The sequence below is a fragment of the Thermobia domestica genome, chromosome 12 (genome assembly GCF_964235325.1).
Source record: "Thermobia domestica chromosome 12, izTheDome1.hap1.1, whole genome shotgun sequence".
Taxonomy (NCBI): domain Eukaryota; kingdom Metazoa; phylum Arthropoda; class Insecta; order Zygentoma; family Lepismatidae; genus Thermobia; species Thermobia domestica.
The window spans coordinates 164,697,448-164,721,261 of record NC_137465.1 but is presented as its reverse complement, the minus strand read 5'-3'; the positions used below and the strand labels follow the sequence as shown (position 1 = coordinate 164,721,261).

The 23,814-nt window shown below is 34.6% G+C and overlaps 1 protein-coding gene across 1 annotated transcript in view; it reads right to left on the bottom strand.

Annotated features, from left to right (window-relative positions):
- LOC145665809 (transmembrane 6 superfamily member 1-like) overlaps positions 1–23,814 on the bottom strand; it is a 44,802-nt gene that overhangs the window by 3,512 nt on the left and 17,476 nt on the right. Inside the window, exons 4-5 of the mRNA XM_081732922.1 lie at positions 20,130–20,418; positions 12,463–12,681 (exon numbers count right to left, since the gene is read on the bottom strand). Coding sequence (XP_081589048.1) covers positions 12,463–12,681; positions 20,130–20,418 — 508 coding nt within the window. The remainder of the gene's footprint in view (positions 1–12,462; positions 12,682–20,129; positions 20,419–23,814) is intronic.

Below are 23,814 nucleotides of genomic sequence, written 5' to 3'. Positions count from 1 at the left end.
CTCGCTGGAAAAGTAATCGCGTATAGAGACCAGACCGTGTCCACAACAAACTCTAAAGTCTAACGTAGGTCTAGTTCGGAACGAATGCACAATACACATACCACACAACTAACACTATAATAGTATTACAAATACAAAACATGCAAATTGAACTGAAACCGATAGAAAAGAGAGTACCATACTATTATTGAAAAATCTGAACCCTCCGAGGCTCGAACCCCGGACCGCACGTGTACTGAACCAACACTTTACCATTGCCATACTGTCGAACTGCTACTCTTACGGACGAGGAGATGTAGTTCATGACGACGAGTTGCCCGTGGTGGCGCTTTGGTGTTGGACATACGTACTTTAGCAAAGCTACTCTGTTTACTCGTGCACCACTATCAGATGTGCTTTTCCGACCAACAGTGCGCTACATTACAACCCGGAACAGTAGGTTTGAAGGACGTAGACGTGTGTTTGTGCTGGTGCGTTTGACCATCCTACATTGCATACATAATGTGGTCTCTTGAACAGATAATTGAAATTGTGTTACTCTTTGGTGCTACGAATCGTTCGTACAGTGCAACAGCACGGTTGTTCAATGAACAAAATGTGCGCAACCCAATTAGTGTTTCTTCTGTACGCCATTTATTAATCAAATTCTTTACGACAGGCAGTGTGACCAATGCCCCAAAGCCTCGAAACTCTAGTGTTGCTACGGAAGAAACACAGATACAAGTGTTGGCGGAGCTGAATGTGCATCCTGAACAGTCCATAACAACTGTGGCTCAAACGTGTGGTGTGTCACGCACAACGACATACAGATAGTGTTGTAAATAGAAAAAAAACGGTTCGTATTTTTTCAGAAATGTACGTTTTTTTAGAAAAAAAAACATTGCCTCTCGTTTTTTTTCTAAATTTCGTTTTTTTTCAAATAGTCATTTGTAATGCATCTTACGTCTATTTAAGTATGAAATATTTTTATGTAGGTGTAATCACCGTAAAATGCAACATAAATTAAACGCTAGATACTGATACGCTACAAATATTTTACAATTTACATGAATACCATACCTATTAACAATTCGGGTTTCAGCAGTTTTCATCAATATCAACTAAGAAATAAAAGTAGAAATGGAATTTTGTTTTTTCGTGAATGCAGGCCTTTAATAAGTACGAAAATAATATCACGAACAGTATAAAATTCCAATAATTTGACTAAAGATAAAAACTAATACTAATTTGCCTAATAGTATTTTTCTAAATGTCATATATAAATAATTTGTCGACTAGATATATATGATACGCAGAGCCGGCTCTACCACATATGCAGTGGCGTATTTACAATTTTGTTTCGGGAGAGGCTTTGCTAACTTTCGGGGGCATTTGCCTGAAAATGTGAAAATTCTGCAAGATATTTCATATACTTTACTATAGTAAGATTTCGGGGGGGCTTAAGCCCGGAAGCCCCCCTAAATACGCCACTGTATATATGCAACACGTGCATTTGCGTGGAACGGCAAGCTTGGATGGTCCGACAAAGTCTGTTATAAGTATATTATTTAAATTAAATATTTCTTGTTGGAAACAGACTTCATGATGATGATAGTTACATTTACTAAGCTGACCTTTTATTTGAATACAATATTCATAAATTATGTTTAGGTTGCATTAGTTAAGGCCACATGGACAATGCTAAAGCAAATGGTCGAATAAATCCGAGCACAAATTGCTTGATTGTTGTCAAATGCAAGAATTCAATTCTCGAATATTAGTGAATATCTGTTCCATTTAGTAAGTTATCACAGTTTTGATATGAAAGTAATCTTGTTTTTGTCAAAAGCAAGTTCCTTATCATTGAAGATAGAAACAAGTTTTTTTAAAAAAATGTTAGAAGACGTAGAACAAAAATCAAGAAATAAAGATAAAAGAGCTAGTTGCACTGGAATTGCAAACTGATACATCGAGATTGAAGCTCGATAGTGAATTCTATAAAAAGGATTACCATCTTTCCTCTGCAGGTGTGTTTGCTTTATCTTTCACTATCATAATAGATTAACATTTAAAGAAAAAAAAAACAGACACAACGGAATTGCATTTTTAGTAAGTATTTAAGCCTTTCTGAGCGCGACTGCACTTACCCTCACCTTTGTTGTTCATGCTGGAGTAGCATACTTAAAATCATGACTTCTAAGATTTGTTCTTTCTGGAGAAAGGGGGAGGCGACAAATTATGCCATTGCACGAGGCGACAAATTGACTAGGACCTGAATATAGGATGACTCAATTTGAAGTAATGCAGGGTGTTTCAAAATTAATATTAGGGTTTTGAAACTTTGTAGTATCTATTACAATTAACTTACAATTATAAATATTATATCAAATGAAAGAGCAACTCAAACAGTTTTGTACGCACGCATGTACATGCGTTGTTTCTTCTGTCTGCCGTTAGAAAGAGCAAGTAGCAAAGATGGAGACTAGAGAGCAGAAAGCTTTTTGTTTTAATAAAGACAGAACCTGTACAGTGCAACCGTCTGTGTGAAGAATATTAAGGAGACGCTTGCAACTACGTCTTTATTGTTTGCAGTTGCTACAGGTCTAAAGCCTACAAACTACGGTTTACGTGCCAATTTTGCAAGTGAAATATTATTGCATAACAATGAAGATTTTCTGGATCGTGTCGTCTTCAGTGATAAATCGACTTTTCACCTAAGAGCTAATGTGAACACTCATAATGTTTGCATCTGACCGTCAGCAAATCCTCAGGAGATGGTACAATTGAAACGAAACTCCCCTAAATTGAATGTGTTTTGTGCCATATGGCGGAAAGTTTATGGGCCTTTCTCGCCTATCGACTAGATGTGTGCCGTGTGACGAATGAATCTCACATTGAACACTTGTAGCAAAAACTGTTTGAGGTGCTCTTTTACTTGATGCATTGCTTATAATTGTACGTAAAATGTAATAAGTACTACGAAGACTTAAAACCCCAAAATTTATTTTGAAACACCCTACATTTCTCACCAACAGTGTTGAAACTAAGATGTAAAAAGGAGAGAAAATTTTCCTTAAAAAGTTATTGTTTACAACGATATTATTATTAGTCGAGACTATAACTCCAACAACAACACGAGTTAGTAGTCAAAAAATGTAATCAAATGTATACTCGGTGGCCCACATGGCCAAAGTGGCACACACAGGTGTGTCACTTGTTTAATCCGCTCAAGTGTGGACACTAATTAAGATATCGGGATATTATTCTTGCAAAATGTGGTTGGTTCATAGTTTATCGTATTAATTTCTTTTTCTTCTGGTGTCGAATTTCTTTCTCAAATTTCACCCCAGTCAAAAATTCGAGAATTTTCTAATTTCGAATTTCCTTTACTTTTTTTCTGTAGCTTCCTTCGTTGTAGAAAGACATCCTTAAGACTTGCCAGGTAGATACCTCGGGTGGATACCTAACTGTTGACATCAATTGGACGGGCCTGCGCGCAGTGTTGCTATTTAGGAAAATTAAAATTCTCCTATATTTGGGCAAAAAATTAGAAATTTTTGTTTATAAATCCGTACCTGTACGTCCGAGTGCAAGTCAACTTATGCCAATCGAACATTTGTCCTTACTTAACAAACGAAAGTACAGATCGTTACAATGGGGTAATTAGGGGGCGCACGTAAAATTCGTATTTAGGTTCTAGCCCTTGATTTTTCTAGTTTTCCCTTACTTTTCTGTTTACCGTAATATATTTTTGGTAATTAGAAGCTTTGTTCCTTAAATATCCATAATACTTGTAGGATATATTAGTGGTATACCAATGTTTGATTTAAGATAGTTTGTGTCTGTTTGGTAGCAGTGTTGCCAGCTACAGAATATTTTAATTCCAGATTTTAGGGGGAAATTTTGGAAAAATTATATGTTTTGTCTCTATTATTTCCCTCTTGTTGGCTATATCGGAACAAACGTACCAGTGTCTGGAAGTCTCGTCTTTGCTCTACACAATGCACTATAGAATGTTTCAGTAGAATAATTAGGGGAAGTACGGTTGAGGTTTACAGTGGACCTTGTCCTCTAATTGGAAAGATAACTGTGATTTTTTTTAAAGGTAGAATGAGATATTTTTAATTGACATGCTTACTTTATTAGATATCGTCACAATACTTGTAGGATATATTAGAGGGATACCAAAGCTTATTTTAAGATAGTTTGTGTGTGTCTGATAATAGTGTTGCTAACTACAACAAATTTTAATTCCAGATTTTAGGGGCAAATTTTGGGGAAAATTCCCTTTTTTATTTCTATTATTTCCTTCTTGTTGGCTACATTCAAACAAATGTACCAGTGTGTAACAGCCTCATCCTTAGCCTACCCAGCATACCATAAAAGTTCTAGAATAATTAGGGGAAGTACAGTTGAGGTTTATAATAAAACATGTTCTGGAAATGGTAAGAAAATGGTGAATTTCTGAGGTAGAGTGAGATTTTTTTTTTAAATTTCATGCTTACTTTTTTATATATTGCCATGATACTTGTAGGATATATTCTTGGAGCACTACGGTTTATTTTCAGATAGTTTTCGTCTGTCTGATGGCAGCGTTTCCAGCCAAAACAATTAATTCCCGCTATTAGGTGAAAAATTCGGAAAATTTCCCTTTTCCCCTCTATTATTACCCTCTTACTGGCTACATTGAAACAAACGTACCACTACCTGAAAGCTTCCTCTTTGCCCTATAGAACGCACCATAAAAAGTTTCAATAGGATAATTAGAGAAGCTGTACCCCGGCATATTTGATTTTTGCTTCTGAGGCGTAAAAAGTGTCAAAATTTCATGTGTATGACATAATTTTTTCTTTCCCTCTTTGAATGGAAGCCAGCGACTTCAGGATTTCACTGTACCTTGTCAACACACCAAAGATTTGTTTAGGTGACTTGAACTCATATAGCAACAGTGGTACTAGATACAAAAAAATTTTGAAATTCGGTTAGGGATTTTTTGTAAATTTTCACCCCTACATTTCCCTCAATAATTTCCCACCCGTTGGCAACACTGTAATACAACTTACACCAAAAAATAGCCACATCAATTTTCTTAAAAACAAGGCCTTAACCATATCAATGGAATGAATAGTTTTTGAGCAATAAGTGACTAACTGGAAATGTAGGAAAACGCCAAAAATGACCTGGGGCCGAAAGGAATAATCACACAATTTTGCTCGTATAGGTTCAAAGAAACAAACGATTTGTAAGTTACGAGGGCTTCGACTCAAGTTCTGTTGATTATTTCAATAATCTGCAACATAAATCAACAAATAATAGTTGCCAGAAAAAAAAACAGACTTTTGAAAAAAACATGAAAAAGAACGATGTTTTTTATTGAAAAAAAACTTCACAGAAAAAAACGTTTTTTTACAACACTACATACAGAATCTTAAAAAAACATACCTTCCATCCATACAAACTACATATGGTCCAGGAGTTAAGTGAACATGATCCCGATAAGCGTATCGAGTTTTGTGAGCAGATGTGTGAGGCATTGGCACGTGGGACCATTGTGCTGACAAACGTGTGTTTCAGCGATGAGAGTACGTTCTACTTGAATGGCAAGGTCAACAGGCATAACTGCCGATATTGGTGTGACACATGCCCTCACGTATTTCGTGAAGGCAACACTCAACACCCAGAGTCGCTGAATGTCTGGGCGGGTATCTTAGGTAATCACATAATCGGGCCCCTCTTCATCGATGGAATATTAACGGGTGAGAAGTACCTGGTGCTGCTGCAAGACTTTATTGCACCGTTGATTGTCGAGGCAATGGAAGAGAATCCGCAAGAATTTGGAGAGATTCCGCCCGTTTTTCAGCATGACGGCTGTCCTGCCCATTTTCACCTCTTGTACGTGACTATTTAGATAGTGAGTTTACGCAACGATGGATTGGTCGTCGCGGCACCATTGAATCGCCAGCCCGTTCGCCAGACCTTGCTCCACCCGACTTTTTCTCTGGGGCTATTTGAAGACTATAGTGTTCCGCACGTAGCCGAACAGCATTGCGGAGTTGCGTCAACGCATAGTTGATGCCTGTCATTCTATACCGGTAATGACTTTTACTCGTGTTTGAGAGGAGTTCGTCCAACGTTTACATTACTGCCAGGAAGTGGGCGGTGCACACTTCGAGCATCTCCTGCATTAATGAGGTATGTTCCAAATCATACTATGTTACTTTCTGCTTACAGGTTTGCAATGTTTCTTCGATCATAGTTTACGGATGGCAGCCATGTTGGCTACGGACATGCAATCAACATGCACTTTCCAGAACAGGTCAATACACGTGATACCTTTCAAACGAGGTACCACAAGATGGGGGTTGCTATTTAAAATTTTTGAGTTACCCCCAGTAACCCCCTTTAACCCCCCTTGTGGGGGATTCTCCTTCTCAGCATAATGTTGCCTTTTAAGTTCATTGAAGGTTCCAAAAGGTTTCATGTTTCTATCTGCCTTCGTTTCTTCTGGAGACGAGCTTTAGTCTTATTCGTTGAACGCACTTCGACCGTCCTTTACGGATGGCCACCATGTTGGCTACGGACATGCTAGCGACTTACAATTTTCACAAGTGGTCTTTACTCGTGATTACTTTTCAAACGAGGTACCACATGATAGGGGTTGCTATTTAAAATTTTTGAGTTACCCCCAGTAACCCCCTTTAGCCTCCCTTGTGGGGGATTCTCCTTCTCAGCATAATGTTGCCTTTTAAGTTTTTTCTTCAGGAGGTGGACCTTAGTGTTATTCGTGGAACGCACTGTATATTCTTTCATATATGGTCATAATACTGTTTTGGTTTATTAGTCACTTTGGAATAAAGGCGCGTTTGATTTCCTTACAATACATACAGAAGTTGATAACTGTTTTCCCTTTTGATTTGCGGCCTCTGTTATACTTCCTACGTGTGAGAAAAGTTTCATCTACTTCCACGATTGTTCGGTGTCCTATTATATGGATGTTTTTAAAAAGTATTTTTTAAAGAACAGTTTCTTGATTTGGACTGTTGGAAGAGGGGTGAATGTCCTCGAACTTTAACTCTTTCAGCTTGGTGTTAGGGCTATAGAGCCAGGTATTACACTGGTATAAAATAATGAATTCAGCCCTTTTTGTTTGAATTTGGTAATATTTTTCAGCTCACCCCATAGCTAGGATTGCGGCAACACAGCCTTCACTCTACAATGTATTGTTTATACGATAAGCACACTCACTGGGCCGCTGTTTTTTGAACTTGCTCAGATATGTCTAAACTTGTCCTGCATGGGATGCGAAGGAGGCGCCCTTTTATGATCGTGAGCAATATGACATCATTCACCGCACTTTCTGGACAGAGGTTGTGTTAACAGAAATTCATTCTTGCAATGCATACCTTCTTCATTCAAGATGGTACCAGACCAGTCTTTCTTTCAGGCTAATATATATATATATATATATATATATATATATATATATATATATATATATATATATATATATATATATATATATATATATATATAGATAGATAGATAGATGGATAGATAGATAGATAGATAGATAGATAATGCACTGTTTCCATCTAGTGGCAAAAATGTAAGCAAAATAGGGTAAACAATGTTAGGCGATTTTTGTTTTGAATATGTGCTTGTATACTATATTTTTACAAATTATTACTAAATGAAATCAGAGTACATGTATGGAACCTATACACAATTACATACAATCATTTTATTACATAATTTAATTACCAATGGAACGGCGACATTTCAAAAATGATAAAAGCAGTTAATTTCCTTTGGTGGCAAATTTAACTGCTCTCAAGGATGTCCGCGATCTCCACCCATTGCTGCCACATATCTTTTGTTTTTCTTCAAAAAATCAAAACGAGTAAAAGAAAAGGTTTTAAAAGCAATATCGAGAGAGGGTAACGGAAGGAGGCAAAATATAATTTTCACGTTACTTTCCAAGAATATATGTGGTACCATTAAGTATAATTACTACGAATGACTATAGAATACTGCTTCTCACACTCCTGTTTAAAAAGTTATAGTACTTATACGAGGTTCGCTGCGCCAGCTAGGCAAACTTGATACTTACCCTTTAAAATGTGTGAAAATTCTGGTGGATCTGGTCAGTGAAATAATTTCACACCTATTATTCTACTGTGCTTTCGAAAGTAGATATGTAGTTCCAACAATAATATTGGACTCTGAACTTACTGTCGTCATTATTTCAAGTTCCTATCTCGCAAAATTAACCTCTGTTTCCTCTAACTTCTTTAGGTATCTCTGGTAACTTTATAAAATTTGCCATTTTTAGTTTCTACTTCCGAGACTGAGTTGGCAATGTTTGACTAGCTCTCGGTCATGTCATCAACCTTCGGTTGTAGATTTCTTGGCCAGTTTCCTGAATTTTAGTGAAGCTGTTTTTGGAGTTTCTGAAATATTTGCTTAGTAGATATTGGCTATATGATATTTTGTAAAATATTCTTAATAAAGTATATATATATATATATATATATATATATATATATATATATATATATATATATATATATATATGTGTGTGTGTGTGTGTGTGTGTGAACCTTAAGCCTAGTCGCCATAACCGAAGGACGTAAAACTCAAATATTTCATTTCATTTTTTCACATATATGAAAATACCTAATCTAGATTATACATATCTTATAGGTCTAAATATAATCCAATGAAAGATGCAAATTAAGTTTTAAAATATATATTTTTAAAAATACATAGGACTTTGCATATTGACTAGCTAGCGGCTCCGCTCACAGATTCCCACGTTAGCTTGATCTAGGGCTTTGTAACTCTTAAACCCACAATTCTGCTGTATTTCAAGTTTCTTTTCCTATTTCAGCTATGTAAAAGATAAGATTTTGTATCCCAAGAAAACGCCCATTTGAATAACATGGGAATTTTTTCATTCTCTCTTTAGACCCCTTAAAAACGAAATATATTCACTTTTGGCAATTTTCCTGTGGGTTAGCCCTGGAAGGCTACAATCATGCCAAATTTAATCATTGTAGCCCTACAGGAAGTGCTCAATAATTTTTGGATGTAATGGGTGTCTAATATAAATAACATAGAGAATATTTTTCAGTTTCCCACAAAATCACTCTAAACTTGGATTTTTTTTATTTTTAGTGATTTTGTTAAATAATCCTATAGCAAAGGTGCAAGCATACCGAATTTCAAGTTCATATCCCAATTCCAAGTACCTAAAACATGAGATTATAGATCCAAAGAAAAGCCTATTTCAATAACAGGGCGAATTTCTTCCCCTCTCCTTTAGACCTCTTAAAAATTAAAAATATTCACTTTTGTCAATTTTCCTGTCGGTTAATCCTGAAAAGCTACCATCATGTCAAATTTAATCATTATAGCCCTACAGGAAGTGCCCAATAATTTTGGGGTGTAATGGGTGTCTCATATAAATAACATGGGGAATATTTTTCGGTTCCCCATAAAATCACTCTAAAGTTGGAGTTTTTATTTTTAGTGATTTCATTAGGTAACGCTAACGAAAACGTACAAGCATACCGAATTTCAAGTTATTATTCCGAAGTCAAGTACCTAAAACATGAGATCATAGGTCCCAAAAAAGACCTATTTAAATTACATGCTAAGTTTCTTCATCTCCCCTTTAGACACCCTAAACATTACAAATATTCACTTTTATCAATTTCCCTGTCGGTTAGTCTTGGAAAACTACAATCATGCCAAATTTCAACTTTCCACGTCAACCGAAAGCATCCCTTTATTTTATGTCAGTTCATGTAGTTTTGTAGTTAGGAAAGGATATTCAAAGATATAAGAAATTTACATATTGGTATGCAGAATTATTGATATGCTAAAAAGCATGTTACAGAACATTATTTAGCAAATAATGTCTCAACCTATACAATTATTCTTGCTGTCCTTCTCTGAAAAAAAAAAAAAATGGAAGGAAATCTGGATGGCATTCGTCAGAAGTATTTTCGTATCACATCTCACGTGTTGTGTAACGTGATGAACCTTACCACATGTTTGCTGGTCTTTCTTGTAGAATAGAAGTACACAAGAGCATGCGGAACACGGGCAACTTTCGAGGACTTCAAACAAGATGAACGTAAATAGGCCTATCACTGAAAAAGTTGACGCCAAACACTACAACGTGTTGACCATTTTGGAGAGAGAGAGAGAGAGGTTGAGAGAGAGTTTGGTAAGTTCAAATGGTTGTCCGGGAGACCAAGCAGAAATTTCTGCGTTTGCATTACGTAAAGAATAATAGTATCCAATATCCTGTTCAAAGAACGTAGATTCCAATTCACGGTGTAAGTTTTATTTTACTCCACTAACCTCTTAACCATGTGTGTCAAATATGCTAACGCATACATTGCATTCAATGTATTAAAATCTTGTCGTTTCCAGGACATTAACACAACAAAATATATTTACAAAAGTGTTGCAAACGGAGCTTCAGTTACCTCTATCTTATCGTAGAAGTTGATAATATTTTGTATTTGCAACCTCTGATATAGGGCGTTCAAAGAAAAGTGTGTTTAACGTGGAAGATGTGAGATATGCAGATAAAATTTGCTACGCTTAAAAAAATGGACACATTATAAGTGTTATTTACAAAATCTGGACTACGTAAATTTACAATACATATATAATGACTCTTCTAAGCTCTAGAAAGATATTAAAGATAAAATATTTCCAAACTAACCTAAAAATTGACTTGATTCCCTTCTACATATGAATGCTGCGTATGTTGCTGTGTCTTTATATAGAGGATAAAGATCATACTAATATGTAAACTTCAAAACATTTAAGTGTTACGGGTTGCATAAACGTCTAGGCAAACTATATATGCTTAATCATTATAAAAGCAAGACGCCTCAGTCTGTCAGTCACTCTAATTTCCAATAGTTGACAACTAGACTAATAGTTGTCGCTAGTTGCGTTGCCATCTATCTGACGCCAAGAAATGTCTTAACGTACGGGTAATTTGCACAAGAGTCAGAGACTTGAGGGAAGCTGCTAGTACTAATTAATTTCTAGGTCATACTCTTACAAACATTTCTCAAACTTTCTTTTAACAGAGTATTATTAAATTTCTAGGTCATACTTTTACCAGCATTTCTCAAACTTTTTAAAAACAGAGTACTAATAAATTTCTAAGTTATACTCTTACCAGCATTTCTCAAACCTTTTTTAAACAGAGTAATAATAAATTTCTAGGTCATACTCTTACCAACATTTTTCAATATTTTTTTTTAACAAAGTACTAACACATTTCTAGGTTATACTCTTACCAGCATTTCTCAATCTTTTTTCAAACAGAGTACTAACAAATTTCTAGGTAATATTATTGCCAGCGTTTCTCAATATATTTTTAACGGAGTACTAATAAATTTCTAGGTCATACTCTTGCCAGCATTTCTCAAATTTTTAAGTGGGGACTGCTTTTATTAGTCAGCTTGTTCTATGAATTACCCTATGCTTGTCCTCTTCGAAAACAAACTTGTCATTTCGTAATATTTTGAACTTAAACTAGTATATTTATTTTTAAAAATTAATATTAATAGAAATTCTCTTAATTTTATATTAGTAATAATATAAGAAAGTGCATACCAGATTTTCGTTATTGAAGACTATCAACAGTATTCTAGAATTATAAATCTTTAAAAATTATTTAAAATGTTTATGATCTTACCCTATTAAATTATATAATCTATTAGTATCTGTAAAGATGTACATACAGGGTGGCCCAAAAGTATGGTATACAGTCCCATACTGATCAACTCATTGCTTTTTTATATTATTTCTTATCGTTATCCATCAGGTAGACTTAGTTTCTTTATTATTTGTTCTTAATGTCTTTTTACTTATATCTTAAACTCGTAACAGCCAAAGCAAATAAACCTATAAGCTAGAATGTTATAGTTCATCAATGCAGGGGTAGGGGTATATACCTACTTTTCGGCCACCCTGTATATCTTTATATCATATAACCATTTTTGAAAATCTTCAACTACAGTGTGTGTGATATGTAATTCACTTAAATTTTGTTTTTCTGCCTTTTATAGAGTAATGTTTAAACGAAGAGGACCACAAGGACATTCTTCGAAGACGATTTGTGCCCGTCCGCGGGCCACAGTTTAAGAAACACTGAGAAGTACGGAAAAATCTTTATAACATAAATTTAATTAGAAACTGTAATAAGGAAAGTGAGTAGATCTATATCACAGAAAAGTGTTGGGATATCACTTACACGCTTTTATATATATATATATATATATATATATATATATATATATATATATATATATATATATATATATATATATATATATATATATGGAACTGTTCTTGTCTGCGGAACAACGTAATTGGCATAATACCCCAAAAACATTAGTGATGATTCATTCTAGAGACTTGCAAGCATAATAGGAAAAGTAAACTTACGAGAGTAGATGCTCCGGCTGTAAAAGATGCTAAATTTTGAAACCACTTTCCATTAGGAATTAGGAGTCCAACCATAAGTACGATATATGCAGGGACAAGAAAGTACAATCCAAATATTCCTTGCACTTGATAAAAAGGCGCTGGCTCAGTTTGTGATAGAATTGGTTCTACTTCGGTTCTATACCACTGCAACAGTTGTTGGTTAATACCAATGCATGCCTGTTAAATACAAATCACGTTGATAATTATTAACATTACGACCATTTCTCAAACATTAAATAATACATGAAAATATATATAGTAGAACCAAACTAACCTGACTCCCCATGTCTCGACATTCCGTATAACTAGACCATTACTTTGAGAAAAAAATCGCAAAATTATTTCTGCTATTCAAGTATATCATTATCTTTCAAATAATATGGTGGTCTATTAAAACTGGACTGTGATGATTTCCAATATCATATCTACAATGCAAACAGTATAGGCCACAGTAGTACTGGGGTTACTCTGCCTAACTTTGACTTTGACCCCGACCTTTATGACGTTATAGGTCAAAGGTCAGTGACCTTGGCCCAAGGTCAATGACCTACGGGTACATAGGACCACCCCCTCTAAATTTTGGCAGGGGTACCATGGCCCACCCCTAAATTTTGGCAGGGGTACATAGGACCACCACCCTTAAATTTTGGAAATTGCCAAATCTAAAAATTTGGTGTGGTAGCCTAGGACCACAGTATGTACCTTTATTAGTATTGGGGGTCTATGTCGTTCCCTTTCATGGGTAAAAAATTGCCAAGAAATCAAATTTCGGGGATTTTTGACCTAATTTATCCCCTTTGATGAGGTGTTATTACCTTATATAGTTATATGGGCGTATACAGGGTCCTTTACCTTTCCTAAGACATGGATATATTAATGCACCCCTTTAAAAATTTGGGAGGGGTACCTTGGCCCATTAAATTTTGGAAATTGCCCAATTTAAACATTGGGTATTATAGTATAGGACCCTAATATGTATTATGATAAATTTGGACCTCATTCCCTTCCAGGGGTACAAAATTGCCAAAAATATAAACGTAAGCAATACGTTGTACCACGTGTTTGGTTTTTGGTCGATTTATCCCCTTTGATGAGGTGTTATTCTCCTATATAGTTATATGGTCATGTATAGGGGTCCATTCCCTTTCATAAGATATGGGTATATTTGTGAACCCTTTTAAAAATTTGGGAGGGGTACCTTGGCCCACCCCTCAAATTTTAGAAATTGTCCAATTTAAACATTTGGTATTATAGTACTGGACCCTAACATGTATTATAATAAATTTGGACCTCATTCCCTTCTAGGGATACAAAATTGCCAAAAATATAAACGTAAGCAATACGTTGTACCACGTTTTTGGTTTTTGGTCGATTTATCCCCTTTGATGAGGTGTTATTCTCCTATATAGTTATATGGTCATGTATAGGAGTCCATTCGCTTTCATAAGATATGGGTATATTTGTGAACCCCTTTAAAAATTTGGGAGGGGTACCTTGGCCCACCCCTTAAATTTTAGAAATTGTCCAATTTAAACATTTGGTATGATAGTACTGGACCCTAACATGTATTACTATAAATTTGGGTGGTCCACCTCGTTCCCTTTCATGGGTACGAAATTGCCAAATTTTTAGTACAACCACGTGTTTCGTTTTTGATCTAATTTATTCCCTTGGATGAGGTCCTATTACCTTATATGGTTGTATGGTCATGTATAGGAATCCATTACCTATTATAAGACATAGGTACGTTTGTGCACCCATTTAAATTTTTGGGAGGGGTACGTTGGCCCACCCCTTTAATTTTGGAAATTACCCATTTTATATATTTGGTATTATAGTATAGGACCCTAACAGAGATTACTATAAATTTGGTTGGTTCACCTCGTTCCCTGGGTACGAAATTGCCAAATTTTAATACATTCACGTGTTTGGTTTTTGGCTCAATTTATCCCTTGGATGAGGTCCTATTACCTTATATGGTTATATGGTCATGTATACTGGTCCATTTCCTATCATAAGACATAGGTACATTTGTGCACCCCTTTAAATTTTTGGGAGGGATACCTTGGCCCTCCCCGTTAATTTTGGAAATTGCCCAATTTAAACATTTGGTATAATACTATAGGACCCTAATATATATTACTATAAAATTGGGTGGTCCATCTCGTTCCCTTTCATGGGTACGAAATTGCCAAATTTTAGTACAACCACGTGTTTCGTTTTTGACCTAATTTATTCCCTTGGATGATGTCCTATTACCTTATATGATTATATGGTCATGTATAGGAGTCCATTTTCTATCATAAGACATAGGTACATTGATGCACCCCGGGAGGGGTACCATAGTAATCCCTTAAATTTTGGAAATTTTCCAATTTAAGCATTCGCTATTATAGTACATGACCTAAATATGTATCACGATAAAATTGGGTGGTCCACCTTATTCCCTTTCATGGGTAAAAAAAAATGCCAAAATATAAACATAAGCAATATGTTGTACCACGTGTTTGGTTTTTGGCCCAATTTCTCCCCTTTGATGAGGTTTTATTACCTTATATGGTTATATGGTCATGTATATAGGTTCATTTCCTATCATAAGATATGGGTACATTGATGCACCCTTTAAAAATTTGGGAGGGGTATCTTGGCTCATCCACTCAGTTTAGAAATTGTTTAACATAAGCATTTGGTATCTCCGTACAGGTCTTCAATATGTACCACTATAAATTTGGATGGTCCACCTCGTTCCCTTTCATGGGTAAAGAACTACCAAAAATCAAATTTCGGAGGTTATTGACTCCTATTTAATACGTTATATGGTTTATTACCTTTATATGTTTATGTTCCCTTTTAAATTTGGGAATTATCAAATAACATAATTCGGTAAACGTTTTCTAGGACCCATTGGTATTCCTCTTATGGCCAAATATTCAAAATTAAAAATTATTGACCTATTTTTTGATACGGCTTTATTATTGAATAACTACAGGATTTATTACTTTTTCGTAAGACACAGGTGTATTTGCGTACCAATCTTAAATTTTGGGAGGGGTACATTTCTTATTGTTATATCAGTAATTGGTAATTGTTCTTAGAATTGGGTGGTATCTCTTTCTTTGGGTAAATCATTGTCAAATATTAGTATGATCACGTGATCAGTTATTGACCTATGATGGGATTAGGAGTCCAGGACATTGGTACATTTAAACTTTCTAGGATAATTTGAGAATTGTCAAATGAAATTGCGTCATTGGTTTGGATTATTACAGCCTATGGACCAAATATAAACGTAAGCAATACGATGTACCACGTGATTGACATTGATGATGTAGTATACAGGGATACATAGCTAACCTTATTGAATCTTATGACTCATAGTCTTAAGGGAATACATGCTACAACACTGGCAAAGTTATTGTTGATGCAATTTGATTGGTTCATCACTATCTTTCGTGCAATGTGATTGGTTGCTGATTTTTAAATCTTTACTGCATTCAGTTTTGTTTTGTTTAACATTTAAAAAGTTTTGGAAATTTTTTGTTTGAAATTTTTTCGTTTGAAATTTTGTTTGAAAAATTTGTTTCGAAAGTTTTGTTTAAAAAATTTTTGTTTAAAAATTTTTTGGTTGAAAATCTTTTGTTTGAAATTTTTTGTTTTGAAATTTTTGTTTCAAAATTTTGTTTGAAATTTTTTCGTTTGAAATTTTTATTTTTTTTTCGTTTTAAAACTGAATTTTTTTCTTTGAAATTTTAGTTTAAAAAATGTTTGAATTTTTTGTTTAAAATTTTTTGTTTGAACATTTTTGTTTGGAAAATTTTGGATTCAAATTTTTAAATTTGTGCACTCATTAGTGAAGAACCGGAACTGCTTAGAAGAAAATTTGGTTTGAATTTTTTTGTTTGAAAATTTTTGTTTTCGAAATTTTTGTTTGAAATTTTTGTTTCAAAGTTTGGTTTGACATTTTTAAAAGTTTGACATTTTTACAACGATATACTGTATATTGTACCGTTCCTTTTGGAGAACTTTTGAAGCGCAACTGCAAAATTAAACCTCTAATTACTGTAAATCAAAATACAATTTTTTGTTAATTATTAAGTTTCTATAATTCGGGCTCATTGGATTATCACATGAGCTCGGGCCGGACCCGGGCCTAAATGCTAAAACATACTTCGGACTCGGGTCAGGCCTTACATTGTAAATTCACGGTCCGAGTCGGCCCCGGGCTAAAAATTCCGGCCCGTGCAGACCTCTAATCTAGCATCACGAGATCCTTTTCTATAAACAGCTAGTCATTTCTTCACTTTTCTATGATTTTTTAATCCTTTAATAAGAATTTTTAGTTGACTTTGAACTTTTATATGCCCTGTATTATACTAGGATTTTCATTAGAGTAATATCCAGTAAACATGAGTTATGAATTATCCCCCCCTTATTCCGTAAAACTCAACATTTTCGGTAACCCGTCACCCTCTGAGTCCAAATTAAGTTGAGTTAGCGAGACTCTACCAAATACACTACAGTAGTTCATTTCGATGGTGTATTATAAGTTCGTTCTGTAATATTTCTAATCATAAACCCACATTCAAACAACTTACTTTTTTTTGTCCAGTCCCGTTAATAAGAAGTCAACATAGATATTTTATGTTCAATACTAAAACATGAAAAAAATACATCTAAAACTATTGGTTGCTTGTTCCTCGGATGCTGAATCCATATCAACAAGCAATTACTCGTATGCCTTGCTAGTTTGTTATACGACGATAAAGGTTGAAACCGGAAATCATTAATTAGAACCTATTCCGGACTGAATGAATAGCTAAGGAAGGGCCTATATTTGGGCGACTGAATAGAGTGCAAAAGAACTGCATCTCGATATCTTTTACCGTTTTTGCTATACAGAAATCAGTATCAGTGAAATAGGAAGTAGTACTAAATTTTAACCATTTCGGATTTTGGTAGAGCGTTGAGGGTTCAGATAACATGTTACTCTTCAAACTTTGAATAGATTCTAGAAATCCGAATATCACTAACTATTACCATTTTAGTTCTATGGTGATAAATGTTGAAATCGGAAATGATTAATTTGAATCTCTTCCGGATTCAATAGAGGGTTAAAGAAAGAAATAGAACTACGTTCGAAAGCTGAAGCGATTACAAGGAAACTGCATCTCAGCATCTCTTACAGTGGAAATCAGTATTAAAATTGGAAGTAATATTACATTTGAACACTTCTGGCTTCAGTAGTGTTTGGAACAGTCGGGGTACGTTGCCCTGAGACGCCACTTCTCGTTACCTGTTATTGTTTCCGTTCTATGAAGATAGACGTTGAAACCGGAAATGACTAATTTGAACCACTGCCGAATTCAGTTGAGAGCTGAAGGAGGAAATGGAGCCTATTCTTAGAATGGTGAATCGATTGAAAAAAGTGCATCTGGATATCAATTACCATTTTTGCTTTTATACTTCTCGACGGATGCACAAAGGGACGCAGAAAGCCGTTCTATAAAACTCCCGATATTTATGCACAACATAGTTTGGAAGCCTAATAATAATAGTAACAAGTGAGTTTCGTTTCACTCTATATCAAAAGACCATTTGTCTTACTCGCTATTCCTGACTGTTTTTGTTCTAAGTGATAAATATTAAAACTACAAATCGCTAATTTGATTCACTTCCGGCTTGAATAGAGGGAGTATGGAACGTATTGTGTGGAAGCTTAATTGATTGCAAGATATCGCATCTAGGTATGTCTGACCGTTCTTATTCAGTATTGAAACTGAAGATAATATTAAATTTGTAACCACTTCCGATTTTGGTAAAGTGCAGTAGGTTGTGATAATATATTCTCTTGAGAACCTGAATCGATTCCTGAAAACCTCCTGTCGCTATCTATTATTATTTTTGTTCCATGGCAATAAATGTTGACACCGTAGATTGTAAATCTGAACCACTTTTATTCTGAATATAAAGACAACGGAGAAGGTGGAACCTATTCTTGAAAAGCTGAATTGATTGTAAAAAAAATGCATCTCGATATCTCTGTTTTTGCTGTATGTAAATCAGTATTGAAACCAGAAATAGTAGTAAATTTGAACCACTTCTGGTTTTTGTAGAGTGTAGTAGATAGTCATGATATTTAGTCTTAAGACACTGAATCGTTTGCAAGAAACATATCTGTTACCATTTTGATTCTATAGTGCTTAGTGCTGAAACTGGAAACGGCTAATTTGAACCACTTCTGATTTGAATAAGGAGTTAACAGAGAAGGTAGAACCATTTTTGGGACGTTGAATCGAACGCAAAACAGAGTATCAAGACATTTCTTGTAGTTTTTACTCTACGCAAACCAGTATTGAAACTGGAAATAGTAGTAAATTTTAACCACTTCGATTTGGTAGAGTGCAGCAGATTGTGATAATATATTCTCTTGAGAGAATGCACAGTAGTTTGGATGTCTAAAAACGGCAATAGATAGCTTAAACAAAGTTTTTATATGGATTTAGTGCCACAAGAATATATTCCACCTGCAACTTTCTTCCTATATTGCAGTCGGAAGTAGCAGAAATGTAGCATTTCCACTTTTATTATTATCTTCAAACAGCAAGAACAGTAAGATATAGTGATAAAAGGACTTGAACGTCCCAACTATATATTCTATCTCTAAGTTTATCCCTTTATCACAACCAGAAGTTAATTATCTACCACTTCCGGTTTATTGAATTCCGTATAACTTGGAAGTTTACCATAGTTTCAAAATGTGAAACAAAACTCACTTGTGTTTACTGGAACCAAGTTTTATTTGTCAAAACGAGTATATGATCAAATTATTAAGAAGATTTGTACAATTATTTAAGAGAATTACCTAATATATATAATAGATAACCTATTTGCCAACATTTTAAAGCTTCTGTCGCCCAGACAATTTGAAAAGCGACTGTGAAATTCTACGCGTATGTTCGTCCTTGCATTACAAAAATTGGGCGGTGTTATACAACAACCAGTAAATCCACAAAATTTAAAAAAAATAAGTTAACCCTGCTAGAGGGTTCGAACATATGTAAGGAACATACTAAAAAATCCTGGTAACGAGTTTGCGATCGGTCTGCCATCTATGAAGAGAAAAATCAACCCACACACGGTAATATCTTATGGGGTCGAGAAATCTATAACTGCGATTTCCCGAAAACTGACTCATTGTGGGTTTAATGGTTGTTGCATAACACCGCCCAATTCTCCTTTTTATTCTAAAAACAAATCTACCTATGTATATGGCTAGTTTTCCATTTCTTGGACTTAATTGTATTCCCTTTAGAAATATACTTGTAAATGACACAATTTACAAATATAGAGGTTGGATCAGATATCGATTTAACATTATATTATTGCTATTGGAAGTAATCATCCATGCAAATTTACATTAACTAGACTCTGTAGAAGTTAATAAAAAATTTGACCCAACTAGAGATCTTAATTTGAATAAATTGTGAAAGAAAAATGAAAATTTATATTTGAAGGGCCAAAGTATAATTATACTCAATGCTTTGATAAATTCACAGGAAATATGGGTTATATGAAATTACAATGATAATTACAATATGAAGATCAAAACTACAAAATGTACATACCAAGCCTCGAACCAGTGCCACCAAAATTGTGAAGAATAATAAAGTAAATAGAACGAAATCAACAACTTTCACGGAGAAAGTTCTTTCTCTTCGAATATCCAGAAAAGTTTGATTTCGATTGTCTCTAAGACATTTTAGAACAATTATTACGGGAAACAGAATGTAAGGAATGTTTAAAAGAGAAATCCATTCAAATTCCCTTTTGCTCAGGCACACTGCAACAAATAGAACGATCATATTCTGCAAAATACCGCCACTCCAATACAATCCAAGTGTTCTGTAGCTACACCTAAGAATAAAATAAAGCAATTAGTTATTTCTATTAAATATAGACTAGGCTACGTTAGATTGTTAGATTGCAGTTACTTTCGGACTCCTACCTAAAATTCAAAGTTTTGTGAAACCTTTTACGTGAAAGAGCAACCTTCTATATTTGATCCTCTCGAGGTCAAACCGTTATTTCACCAAGATTGAGATAAGACTGTTTTAAAAGTTCATAGCTTTTGCAAAATTGAGCTGAAATGAAGGTTATAGGAACAATATACATAAGTAGTAATTTATTTAGATTTTTTCTTTTTACGTAGTTAATTGCATGAACACCTTTATCTCAGTGCTTTCTGCATCGTCAATAAATCTAGAAAGGAGATAGTTTGTGCGTCACCACTTGGCTGCCAGTAAGAAAATGTGTTCCAGTGCATATTGTAAGAATAGCATAGCCTGGGAAGTTCCCATATTGGGTTCAAATTCTTGTAAACTGAAAACCAGTGATTGAGTATTTGTGAACCATCAATATTACTTTTATGTCGGTATTGGATGATTATGGCACATAACGTGAGTTTTAGAATCTAACAGACTCACGTTTAAGCTCGCGCAATTCTAATACATCCGAGAAAATTTTATTTAATTATATAATTTGTTATATTTTTATTATAAATATGTGATAATGTTTCAGTATCATTTTGTCTTCAAATGTGAATTAAGAGGGAGAGTGATTACTAACCTAAGACATTGCCGGATGTGAATTTCACTATACTTCAAAGACTCATTTCTCACCTGCCTTTGGTGTTCAGTTTTAATTCTTGTAATTATTTCTGCATTTAATTGTGGTTTAAGTAAATAAGTAAATATAGTGAACTAGCTATTTTCACGTTCTAATTCTTTCTTTCTTAAATGTGTATGTTTTCCTTTCTTCGAACCATGTACTTCAAGTTACGAATCATTAATACCATCTCAATTTTAATTTGTATTTGTGATAAAATTTCAATTTTAATTTTACTTTGTGGAACTCTAGAATCAAGTTCAGTAGCAGCTGGGAATTCGAATTTAGTTGTCATTTTCTGAAAGGTCATTGGATTCAGTCCATGCAACTACAACAGATTTTGGTTATGTCTGGTGCAAAAATTTGATTCTAGAGTTGTAGAATTTGGTCGGAAGGTCTCGTAGGACCTTAACTTCATAATTAGCACCGAAGTAGAAGGATGATGCTCAACAGTATGTGTAAGTTGGATGGTGAGTGAGGTTAAAAGAATAAATTCAGAATACTCATAAAAAATAGTGTAATCGTTTGCCTCCTAACTTTAATGTAGCCCGCGTTATTAGCAAGTGAATCTATAGAAGTTCAACGATTTCGATTGTAAGCCCAAACAGGACTCGAGGTAACTTATTAATGCAAAATGGAAGATGTCTGAGTATTGCTCGGTGATATTGTAGCAATTCTATCCAACAGCACCAATAAGTATTGCATTCACATTAAAATAGAATGTTTAAAGATTTATTCGTCATGTATTTCGCATACTTGCTTTTTTCTAATATCCATTACATATATTTTAAAATGTGTTAAACAGAAAGGTAGCTGGAATTTACTATGTAACCCCAGCAGCAAAAATGTTCAGATGCATTGATCAAAGTCCTTTAATATACAGGGTGTCTTAAAAGTTCCCTGAAATAAAGTAACTCTATTATTATCATAGTTACAACAAAATATATGAGCGAAAACCGTCTCCAAATGAGATGTTTTCAATCTAAAGTGAAAGATTTTTAAAAATCGGACGAGCCATTTGGGCTGTACACTCTTTATGCGCCCCATGTTAATGAAAATGCCCCCCTGGACCCACAACAGTAAGTGAATGAAGTTACTGTCTTTTACACAAACATGTCGATGGTCTGCCCCCATTTGCGTGTATTGTTGTTCAATTTCTCTTAACAGTAATGCACATACTACTTATAATAAAAATCCTATCATATCCGGCAAACATTTCCTCTCTTACGTCCTGCCATAAATGTTTTTCCAACTACGAAGATTCTGAAATGACGTAAGTAACGAGGTTACGCATACTGACTGGATCTTTAAGGATAAATGATTATATCTGTACAATGAGAGGACCATGGGAGCAGGAACGGATCCAGGAGACTCCTGAGGGAACGCTGTAGGAATGGAGGTGGTGAAAAACTCTCAGTTTTCTGTCTCACCAGACATTTGGAGCACTGTTGTCTGTGCCACTAGGTGGCCGAATGATCCCTTGCATACAGGGGTGCCATTTGGGGCTTAACAAGGAGGCAATTGCCTCCCTAAGTTTGACATTTGTAAACATTATATCTACGTATAAGATAATAATGTACCAATGCAAAACCTGAAAATCTACTGACATCAAGAGATTTGCCTTCTCAAGCAAAATCTGAAATGTTGCATCCCCCTTGGATACGCCCATGCATGGAAGAAGATTGTCAAACATTTGCAGCATGACCAAATGACCTCCTTCCTCTGATTTGCCATTGAAATACGGTAGACCTGTGATGTTCGAATGAGCGTAACGATTGGTTACGTATCTTGGACCTGAACACTTGGAAGTTTCTAAAAACTAAAGTTACACTCGTGTATAATAGTAAAATGGTGTTTTATCACTTACGAATACCCACCTCAAACTTCTTTATGTTCGAATAATTCCTAAAATAGGAGATCTTGTTCTCAGAAATATGAAACTATGATTTTTAGGGATAAATTGGTAAGTGAGATTGAAATAGGGCCAAATATACCCTTGAACTGGGACAAAATATCCTTCTATGCATTTAAACACCGCGTGCGCTTTTTGTACTTCTTCAATGATTTCCAAAATAACATTATTTGACATGGTTTCAAAAAGTAGTGCAAATGTTTCCTTACAAGATCTATTTCAACAAGAAACATAAAACGTAACAATATGAATTGCAACTTAAGTTCTTTTTGCGACAAAAGAAATATTGTATTCATCAATGTTTGACACTTTATAGCGCTAACAACATGTGTTTTTAACATGTGTTATTGATTAATTAGATGTACGATGTTTCACTGTTAGGAGAATACAAACGACAATAGGTACGTAAATATCTGCTGGTTAACTGTACATGGCTTTTACATATACAATACATAAACAAATATAAGCAATCTATTCCAGCAACATAAAATCTATCAGTTATTATTGGTAAGAAAAGATATCGTTTCCAGCACAAAAAGAATCATACCTTTATCAATTTTCTCAAAAAAGCACGCATGAAAATTTACCCTCAAGCATGTAATTATGTTCAGCATGATATCATCTATTGACTGATGTCTGTGGTCTCAATCTTTGGACAATCTTATAGTTAAATAAACTCTGATAAAGACAGTAGAGATTATCACGCGAAATATTTCCATACATAAGATATGGAT